The following is an 11,391-nucleotide window of genomic DNA, read 5'->3' on the forward strand; positions in this document are numbered from 1 at the left end:
GTACTATCATACCGACCCACGGTACTGCCGCGACCCTAGCACAGAACCGATGAACAGACGCACAGAAGCTGGGGGCGGAACTTCCGCACGCGTGGTACTACGGCGCCCCCCATGCTGTACTACCGCGAGGCAAAAGTCCCAGCCAGGGGGAAGGGAAACTTCCGTGCCTACTTCCGCAAATAAACGGAAGTAGCAAAAACCCGACATAGTAGTACTACCGAGGGGCGGTACTACTGCCTGACCGCATAGCGCGGTACTACCACACGGCGAAAGAGGTACTACCGCGGTAGGTGCGGACGTAAAAAATTACATCCGCTCCTACTACCGCAAAGGGGCGGCACTAGCCTGGTGGGCAGCGGTAGTGCGGCTCCAGGGGAGCGGTACTACCGTGGCCACCAGTGGTCCTACCGCGCCACCGCGCGGTACTACCGCGGATGCCTACGGTACTACCATTGACCCAGGAGCAGTACTACCGCAACCAACAACAGCAGCCAGTCAAAGGAGGCAGGAAAACGGAGGAAGCTCCAAGGAAGGAGGGGATCAAAAGGAGACGTGTACGTGATGATTCCACCCAAACCTTTCCAATACGGACCCCCTCTTAATAGTACGGCTTTCCTACGACTCAAACCCACCAAAAAGAAACGTAGAAAAGACACCGTCTTTGTCAGTCTTCGAGGGGCACCCAATCGTCTTGTGCCTAGCAAAGAAGTGTCTGGAATACTCATGGAACACGATTAGTCCGCAAATGCGCTGTCATCAATCACCAAAACACTTAGGGATAAATATGTCCTTACATCTGGGTTGGCCTACCGGAATCTTGGACAATCCGGTGTGCCCTGAGAACGACATATGTGCAGCTCCTATCGGGATTTGTCGGCACATTCGGGCGGCTTTACTGGTCTTGTTTTACCATTCTTGAAATGTCTTGTAATCGGGATTCTGAGTCTGATTGGGTCTTCCTGGGAGAAGGAATATCATTTGTTGACCGTGAGAGCTTGTGATGGGCTAAGTTGGGACACCCCTGCAGGGTTTTGAACTTTCGAAAGCCGTGCCCGCGGTTATGGGCAGATGGGAATTTGTTAATGTCTGGTTGTAGAGAACTTGACACTTAACCTAATTATAATGAATCAACCGCGTGTGTAGCCGTGATGGTCTCTTCTCGGCGGAGTCCGGGAAGTGAACACGATTCTTGTGTTATGCTTGAACGTAAGTAGTTCCAGGATCACTTCTTGCTTCTCTTCTCGCTCTTATTTGAGTAAGTTAGCCACCATATATGCTCAGTGCTTGTTGCAGCTCCACCTCATTTCCCCTTTCCTACCCATAAGCTTAAATAGTCTTGATCTCGCGGGTGTGAGATTGCTGAGTCCCCGTGACTCACAGATACTTCCAAACAGTTGCAGGTGCCGATGATACCAGTGCAGGTGACGCAACTGAGCTCAAGTGGGAGCTCGATGAAGATCTTGATAGTTGTTTTGTTTCGTTTCCTGTTGATCAGTAGTGGAGCCCAGTTGGGACGATCGGGGATCTAGCATTTGGGGTTGTCTTTCTTTATTTTGGTTCCATAGTCGGACCTTGATTGTATTCTGGATGATGTATGTTTAACTTGTATTTGTGTGAAGTGGCGATTGTAAGCCAACTCTTTATCCCTTTCTTATTCAGTACATGGGATGTGTAAAGATTACCCCTCTTGCGACATGCCTACCATGCGGTTATGCCTCTAAGTCGTGCCTCGACACATGGGAAATATAGCCGCATCGTGGGTGTTACATCCAACCATTTTCCTAAATATACTCCATTGAATTGGTCCGAAGTAAAATTTATACGTCCATTCGCCCTCCTTCCCACCTCTGTCTCGCACCTCCCACCCCCTCCCCCCCCCCTCCCCCACGCTGTCGTCGGTGACAAGTCCCTCCCTCTGCCGACTCCCATGTGCGCCACTGCCATGGACGAGCTCCGATAGTGCACCGTACTCTTGCACGCCGTCGCCGTCCCCTACGAGCATGTGCCGCTCCTGCTCGCCTCTCCCCTGCTCCTGCGCTCAACGCAGCACCACCGACACGTCGTTGACCAACTGCAACCTCAACACCACCAACGACACGAGCGTCCCGGCCCCTACTCGCACCCGAGTTGCGGGCATGACCCCGCAGAGAAGAACAGAGAAGTCAACCGCAAGGCTCCTCTCGACAGCGACGTTCAGCCTCTGCAGCGCCACCATTGCCTGCGGGTCGGCCTGGTTGTGGTTGGCGACCCAGAGCTCGAACGCGCCTTGGCCACCGGGGAGGGCGTTGTGACCGAGAGTCACGGCGTAGAGGCTGAAGTGGTGCCCGGCGTCGGCGTGGACGGCATCGATGAGGTACTCGAGCTCACGACGGGCCCCTTGGAGTGGTCCGCCCTCCGGCCTTGGGTAGTAGAAGGCGACGTCGATGGCGCTCGCGAGTGGCCCAGGCCAGTTGAAGAGGTTGTCAACGATCTTGGCGGCAGGGCCGAGGAGGAGCAAACCCATGCTATGGGACACGGTCTCGAGCAAGTCGGTGTAGATGGTCTTCGCTGCATTGATGGGCTCCTGGAGCAGCTCCTCCGCTCCTTAAAGAGCTTCGCAGCCTGCGCATCTAGGCGTTTCCGGCATGGTCACCATCATCGCGGACACACATAGTAGATGTTCGATGAAATGCATAAACCAAAAAGTAAGTTTACTCCACTAAATTTAAGAGTTCGGCTATGTCCCATCAAAACTTAGTGGAGTAAATTTACTCCACTAAAGGTTTACTCCATCGAACACTTCATTATTTATTGGGGATTGGTTAGAAAAGCCCTAAAACGTGTATGAGATGCGCCACTATGTATAAGATATCAATTGTACACCCTTTCAAAGGGGCCAAAACCCTCTTAACAGATGTCAAGACTACTTGAGGATTAAATATGAAACTGAACTCGATCATGAGAGTACTTGAGTCTAAGTGAAGGCCATTTAGCATAAATAATACGTAAACCCCCCACTGACTCACCCCATGCTAGCTAAGGTCAACCTCGGAGATCCTAAAAAGAAAAACATCGTTCACAATTTCTTTGCAACTTGGTGGTTGATACATGGACAGATGAAGGAGCCAGCAGGCATTCTTTTCTGTGCACGAATTGGAACGGGTTGTTCGTCGTGTCATAGTCAGCGTGCATTCTTCGGTGGTGTACTGATAACTACCGTACGAGTCGTCGCACAGTTGCGTTTCCTATAATTAAACACAATCACGTGAATTGAACATGTGCGCTTGGTTCGGCTTGTACGAGTCTTATGTGAACTCCCGGCAAAAAAGAAAAAGTCTTGTGTGAACGTACATTTATACTACTCCGTTCAATTTCTTTTAGACGGTCAAACAAAAATGTTCCGACCCTCAACGTTCATACTTGATTCATCTTTTTTTCACTTTTTGTCCCGCTTTAGACTACCACACTTGCATCGTTCACACTTCAAACCCTATAAAAGAAAAATAAATATTATTTACTAACTAAAAGCCATGGCTACCACTTTCGGAGCACATGAGTTCTTACATGTATTTTCTTTAACTAACACGGTGGCACTTTCAAATGTGACGGTGTTATCTTTAATGCGTCAAAAGTGTTAGAAGATTAAAGGTCCTAAGTTTTCATTTATTCTACTAGATAATTACCTGTGCGTTGTAACAGCTGTAAATATTCTATACCATGTTATTCCATGATTACCTTCAATATTAATGTGATTGTCCAAATGATTACTTCCTCTGTAAAGAAAATAAGACTTTTTAAATCACTAATAGCGAAGGTGGAATGTTGGACGAAGGACATGGTGTACGATAGAACCTTGCATCCTATTTAGTTATTATTAGGATTAGGATTAGCAGAAGATTAGGAGAGATAGACATTGTTTCGCTCTTATAGATTAGATAACTAGATGACGCGTTGTGTCTTAGGCGTAAAGCCTAGTTGCAGCCAAGGAGCCAAGCAACTTATGTATAACATGTTTTATGAATGATCTGCAAAAAGGCAAAAAAAAAATTCAACCAAGAAGTTAGGTGACTATTTTAAAGATGTTTTCCCGACCTATGTGCACATGACTATGTTCATACTGTGTTTGTATTTGTATTATATGTATCAATGAGAGATAGTGAAGATCGTTGCCCATAGCTTTCTTTGATATTACATCAGTCGATTACTTCATCGGGTGAGTGATTTCTAAGATTTTATTCATGATCCGACTTTTCTTCATTTTGAAACTGTGAAAATAATGTTGAGTTTAAATGTGACTATTACTACCCACTACACACTTATGTACTATGTTGATAATTTTCACTCCAGAGGAAAATAACAAACGATATCACTACAATCTCGTGTGTTTTCTCATTGGCCGGCCAGTAGATCGCTCAGCAGGGCACCGGCGAATAAACATATTGTTGGAAATATGCCCTATAGGAAATAATATTCTATTATTATATTTTTCATGTTTAAAGAGTTTATATTTTAAGTTATAACCACTATGATCCTGGAATATGCGATTCAGTAGAAAACTCACATCCACATGTGAAATGACGAATGGTAAAACCTGATTCCTAGTCTCGCCTCGAAGAGTATCTACAGCCGGAGTTGGCAAATCCGCCCCCCTATACGTCTGCGGACCCGCCCGGGCACGCCACAGACGCTGACCGGGCACTCGCTAAATTCGGGCCTCCACACCCGCGTATCTCATATTCCGAACCCTATATCCATACAAATTCATGCGACTATTACGTAGATCACAAAACTGTCAAAATTGAGCGGAAAGGGGTATATAAACTGGTACCAAACATGCATAATTCACATAAACATCACCCAAAAGATCACCAAACGGGCTAGTCACACAGTTCAACGATCCGACACATTGTAACTACATACTACAACTATATTATAAACAAGACAGGGCGAGCTTCACCACTTCCTCGCCGGCCCTTTGCCCTTCCGGTCGCCGGCGCAACTGTAGCAGTTTGCGGCAGGAGGTGGGCCCATGTCGGAGCCGTCAGACCCGTCGGAGGAGGAAGAATCGGAGATGACTATGTAACCTTGCAAGCGCGGGATGACGCGGCCTTGCTTGCGCTTGAGCTTGGCCACCCTCGCCGCCTCTCCCGCTGTCTCCGCCGCCTCCTGCTCGGATTGCTCGTTGTCGAGCCGGAGCCTACTTGGTGTTGATTCCGCAGAGCAATGACCGGAGGTGGAGGAGGCCATCGGGCGGGAGGAGCAGATCGGGCAGGCCATGCAAATCCGCGCGTGGGGCGGGAAGGTCCAGCGCCGGCATCAATGCTGCGGCAACGGGCGACAGGTGCTGTCGCACCGGACTAGAGCTGCCACCCGTATCGACCCACAAGCACTCGAGCGCGATACGAAGCGACAACTCCTCCTCGTGTCCGGCGCTATTGTCAGAGTGGCTGCCGGTGCAGGACATACTCGCCAGGGCTAGGGATTTGGAGGATTGGGGAAATGGGAGTGTTGGGGAGGAGAGCAGAGCGGAGTGAGCTAGGGTTTCTGCCAGACGGGATTTTTTGTGGGGTCGGGGTGGGCCAGCGGTGGGCTGGGCTGACGTGACCGACGCGCCCGGGCGTGCCCGGGCCACCTTATATCTGCCCTATATTTGGGACGATATGAGGGGTGCCGGTCTGCTCGGGCGTTTGAGGGCCATTTGAGAGCTTTGGTTGGGTTGGTTTTTTGTGGCCGGTCAGTGACCGGACAGCCTGCCTCTGCATATGAGACAAATATAGGCTCTAAGACTAGGTCAAGTGTTGTTTGTGGTCATGTTTTTCGGATCTGGGATAACATTAAGTGTAACGGTAGTCCCATAACAACTTTGACAATATGACGTTAGAAGAACAATCATATTGAATTGGCCCAACTTGTTTGTTACCGGGGGGTAGGGAAAAGAGTCGAGTCGATCGACCAAGATGCTACCATCACAAGTCAATCATTATAACACGCAGAATTAACGCATGCTTTAGTTCCTTAGACCATGGGAGTATCGTAGTCACTTCTTACCGTACGATGGACGTTGGGGTTGCTCAAACGTCATCTGTAACATAGTGGTCATAACGACAACTTACAAGTTCATCAGAAAGTTTGACAAGGGGCTAGATAGCTCAAGAGTGATATTTGCTCCTCCGATGATGCAGAGATATTCTTAGGGCCCTCATGGTGTGACGACATCCATCATCGCGTGACCAGACACGGGTGACTAGGTCACAGGGATGCTGGAACATGTCAACAAGAAAGAAGAACAAAACCGGTAATGAGGAGACTAGTATATTGAGCATGAGATTGACTCAAGAGGATACCGATACATATCACATTGAATTTTGTAAAGTATCCCAAAGCAAAGGAAATAGCACACGATAACCAGAGATTCAGTCGAATATTATTCGTGTATTCATAAAAATCAATATGGATGACTACAATTCCGCTATTGATAATTGAACGAAAGGGGTTTTGTTCATGTCTATGTTTTACCGAACCTACAGGGTCACAAGCTTAAGGGGATCATAATCTGCTGAGTATTAGTGGAGCAAGAGTTATGAGAAAAAATTTATGAAATAGTTTCATTAATAATAGAAACAGTTCAAGAGGAACCGGAAGAGTTCCAGAGTTACGGGAAGAGTCGGGGTTTACCGGGTAATACCAAGAATTGATATAGGTGGACAATATCTACGGAGATTTAAACTAATAATAAAAGGTTCTAAAAATTATTAAGAGGGTTTACTATTTAATTAAATATCAACGGGCCAAAGAAAATGCTAAAAAGGCCAAGTGGTGGAGGGCCCAATAACACTCGGGGCGCCTTCCTAGCTTGTTAGACAAGCTAGGGAAGGCTGAATTAGAGGGGAACTCCCCCTCCTCTTGTGTAACACCCACGATGCGGCTATATCTCCCACGTGTCGGAGCACAACTTAGAGGCATAACTGCATTGTAGGCAATATTGCAAGAGGGGTAATCTTTACACATCCCATGTACTGAATAAGAAAGAGATACATAGTTGGCTTACAATCGCCACTTCACACAATAACATAAATATAGCATTACAATCATCCAGATACAATCGAGGTCCGACTACGGAACCAAAATAAAGACAACCCCAAATGCGTAAGGTTCCCGATCGCCCCAACTGGGCTCCACTACTGATTGTCTAGAAAGGAAACGTAGTATCGTCCTGATTCCTCATCGAACTCCCACTTGAGTTCAGTTGCATCTCCTGGAACGGTATCATCGGCACCTGCATCTGGTTTTTGGAAGTAATCTGTGAGTCATGGGGACTCATCAATCTCACACCCTCGCGATCAAGACTATTTAAGCTTATGGGTAGGTAAAAGGTATGAGGTGGAGCTGCAGCAAGCACTGGCATATATGGTGGCTATCATACGCAAAAGAGAGCGAGAAAAGAAGGCAAAGCACGTACGAGAATCTATGATCAAGAAGTGATCCTAGTCTACTTACGTTCAAGCATAACCCGAGACCGTGTTCTCTTCCCGGACTCCGCTGAAAAGAGACCATCACGGCTACACACAATATTGATTCATTTTACTTAAGTTAAGTTTCAGGTTTTCTACAACCGGACATTAACAAATTCCCATCTGCCCATAACCGCGGCCACAGCTTTCGAAAGTTCAAAACCCAGCAGGGGTGTCCCAACTTAGCCCATCACAAGCTCTCACGGTTGAAGGATATTCCTTCTCCCAGGACGGTCTGATCAAACTCGGAATCCCGGTTACAAGACATCTCGACAATGGTAAAACAAGACCAGCAAAGCCACCCGATGTGCCGACAAATCCCGATAGGAGTCGCACGTATCTCGTTCTCAGGGCAACACCGGATGAGACTAGCTACAAGTAAAACCAACCCTCAAGTTTCCCCAAGGTGGCCCCGCAGGCAGCTTAGTTCGGACCAACACTCAAAGGAGCACTGGCCCAGGGGGGTTTAAAATAAACATGACCCTTGAGTCCACGAAACCCAAGGAAAATGATAAAACCAAGCTTGGGCCTTGCTGGAGGAGTTTTATTCAACGCGAAATGTCAAGGGGTTCCCATTATAACCCAACCGTGTAAGGAACGCAAAATCAGGGAACATAACACCGGTATGACGGAAACTAGGGCGGCAAGAGTGGAACAAAACACCAGGAATAAGGCCGAGCCTTCCACCCTTTACCAAATATATAGGTTCATTAAAGTAGACAAGATATAATAGTGATATCCCAAAAGTAAACATGTTCCAACAAGGAACAAACTCCAATCTTCACCTGCAACTAGCAACGCTATAAGAGGGGCTGAGCAAAGCGGTAACATAGCCAAACAACGGTTTGCTAGGACAAGGTGGGTTAGACGTTTGACATGGCAATATGAGAGGCATGGTAAAGCATGTGGTAGGTATCGCGGCATAGGCATAGCAATAGAGCGAGCAACAAGCAAGCAACGATAGAAGTGATTTCGATGGTATGGTCATCTTGCCTGCAAAGTTCTCCGAGTCGACGTAAGCTTGATCCTCGTAAGCGTACTCAATGGGTTCCTCGATCACGTACTCGTCTCCCGGCTCTACCCAAAGCAAGAACACAAGCAAAGGGAACCACGATCAACCACGGTGCAATGCGCAAGCAACATGATGCAAAACATGGCATGATATGCGGGATGTGATATGAAATGCATATGCATCCTTCGGAAGGGAAAGATTGAACCAGGCCTCAACTTGGAAAAACAAGAGTGCCGCTGGAAATATGAGTTGATTTCGGTCCAAATCGATATAAAGATCACCGGAATCGGATGCACGGTTTGCAGATGGCAAGCAAAACAATAATGGCACTAAGTTGCGATTAACAGCACGATGCTATCTAAATGCATCAAGAAAAATAAGCTACTGCACTCTAACATAACAAAAAAGCACATGGCAGTGATCCACTCAAGATGCTTGACAAAATATGAACACTGAGCTACGGCTAGTTCACAAAATAGCAGGTGCAAACAAGCATGGCAAAAGTGCAAAAGATATCAGGTTCACAGACTTTGTGAAAATAACATGTCAGGATTTAACATCAGGCAGCAATGTTTAGAGCAAGATAACAACATGCTACAGGAACATATCATGGCAAACCAAGGCATGGCATGAAACTACTCAAAGCATATAACAAAAGTCCCTTACTGACCATAAGCCAAAAGGGATCAGAAAATGTAATGGCACCCATGTAAACATAGCAAGTTTCGTTAACAGATTCAGACTTAGCAGAAAACTGGACATGGCAAAAACAGAGTTACATAGGCATGTTTGCGAGCTTGATGCACTCACCACAAGGCATTGCATGATAAACTAAGCATACACCCAGCAAGAAGACATGACCAATAAGCTAACCATGGCAAGAACACTCTCATAGCATGCATGGATCAACTACAACAACCTCGGCAAAATTGATTAACACGTAAACAATCTGCCAGGAACATTTTATAGCAAAAGTAGAGCAATATTGAGTCATGCTAGGGTACTCCACAATTGCAAACAAAGACATGGATGGATAGAATATAACAATATCTCAAAATCATCCTTACTGAACATGCTCAAAAGAGGCATGGATCACTCTGTAGCAACAAGAATACATGGCATAAAAATAACATCAGGGAAATGAGTTAGAAGAATTCTAAGTCCCTGAAATCAGCAACATCACGAGAGCTACTTTTCATGCTTGTGCTAGTCACCACAGTGATCACAAAAATACATACACCCCTATAAACATGGCATGGCATAGCCAAAAAAACACATGTAGGGCTCAAGTTCATAGGAGGCACACATTAAACATGGCAAAAATGACAAATGTCCATAATCTGCTAAGAATCAGAGCCTAACATTACATAGCACTCTTGCAACAGCACTTAGGGCATCAAGATGAACTCAAATGAACATGGTGCAATGGAATGAAATGATGTGCACATCCAGACGAACAATTTGATATATCACACGCGCAAAAGGGAGCTAAGGATGCAAAGTTATGACATGATGAACGTGGCTAAAAATGTTGGGGACTTAGGCAGAAAACTGGGGCAACATCTAGGGTTTACTGTAGCCAGATCCAGATCCGGCGGGCACGAGAACCGAGGATCGATGGGGCTTCTCGCCGGAGTAGAAGGTGGCCGCCGGAGTGGTCGAGGATGCCGGATCTGACCCTCCCATGGCCGGATCTGGCTGGAGGACGGCGGGGCGAGGTGCGGGACCGCGAGGCGGCGACCGGGCGGTGCGGCGAGGCGGCGGCCGGAGCTGCAGACCGTGGCGGCGAGCGTCGCCGGCGTGCGGAGGCGGCGAGGTCGGCGGGCGGCGAGGCGAGGGAGCTCGGGCGGAGGCTCTCCCGCGGGCGGCGGCGGCGAAACGGGCCCCGCGGGCCCGCGGCGGCGCGCGGTGGAATCGGCGGTGGCGGGGACACGTGTCACGCGTCCATTGGCTGCCGGCGGCGGCGTGAAGACATCCAGCGGATGGCGGACATGTCCGGTGGCTGCGGGAGCTATTTTTAGGGTTTGGACTGCGTGAAAATCCGGGGGGAGACACATATTTATAGGTAGAGGGAGCTAGGAGAGTCCAAATGAGGTGCGGTTTTCGGCCACGCGATCGTGATCGAACGACCGAGATGATGGAGGGGGTTTTGATGGGTTTTGGGCCACTTTGGAGAGGTGTTGGGCTGCAACACACACGAGGCCTTTACGGTTCCTCGGTTAACCGTCGGAGTATCAAACAAAGTCCAAATGGCATGAAACTTGATAGGCGGTTTACCGGTAGTATACCAAGGCCGCTTGGCAAGTCTCGGTCCAATCCGAGAACGTTTAACACCCGCACACGAAAAGAGGCAAAAGGGAGACACCGGAGGACATAGGAGTGCCGGAATGCAAAACGGACAACGGGGAAAATGCTCAGACGAACACGTATGCAAATGCGATGCACATGATGACATGATATGATATGCATGACAAAGACAAAAGCAACACGGAGAAAAAACCCAACCACGAGGGAATATCATAACTTAGTGCCGAAAATGGCAAGAGTTGGAATACAAATATGGCGAGTTACATACGGGGCGTCACAACACTCCACCACTACGAAAGGATCTCGTCCCGAGATCTAGGACTAGAAAAACTCTGGATATTCGGAACGGAGGTGGTCCTCACGTTCCCAGGTGGCTTCACGGTCGGAATGATGTGACCACTTCACTTTCAGGAATTTGATAGACTTGTTGCGAGTCTTGCGCTCAGTTTCTTCAAGAATAGCAACGGGGTGCTCATGATAAGACAGGTCTTCTTGGAGATCAATCTCTTCGAAGTTGATGGTGCGGTCAGGAGTCTTGAAACACTTGCGAAGCTGCGACACGTGAAACACATCTTGTCCGTT

General features: G+C 47.8%; 1 protein-coding gene across 1 annotated transcript; it reads right to left on the minus strand.

The window, feature by feature from the left end:
* Nucleotides 1-2,038: 2,038 nt before the first annotated feature.
* LOC147979734 (uncharacterized) lies at nt 2,039-5,226 on the minus strand. Its single transcript, XM_087515328.1, has 2 exons — nt 4,959-5,226; nt 2,039-2,583 (listed from the first exon to the last, which is right to left on the minus strand). The coding sequence occupies exons 1-2, from the start codon at nt 5,224-5,226 to the stop codon at nt 2,039-2,041; spliced, it is 813 nt and encodes a 270-aa protein (XP_087371454.1).
* Nucleotides 5,227-11,391: the final 6,165 nt, after the last annotated feature.

This window comes from Triticum urartu, chromosome 3A (assembly GCF_056163025.1).
Source record: "Triticum urartu cultivar PI428250 chromosome 3A, HENAU_Tu73, whole genome shotgun sequence".
NCBI classification, from domain to species: domain Eukaryota; kingdom Viridiplantae; phylum Streptophyta; class Magnoliopsida; order Poales; family Poaceae; genus Triticum; species Triticum urartu.

What these genes read in the sequence shown, in the direction of transcription:
- LOC147979734 (XM_087515328.1), bottom strand. Translation starts at nt 5,226, where the DNA reads ATGGCCTCCTCCACCTCCGGTCATTGCTCTGCGGAATCAACACCAAGT. An exon ending in TTGCGCCGGCGACCGGAAGG is followed by an intron (nt 2,584 to 4,958) that starts GCAAAGGGCCGG and finishes AAGCTCTTTAAG; the next exon opens with GAGCGGAGGAGCTGCTCCAG.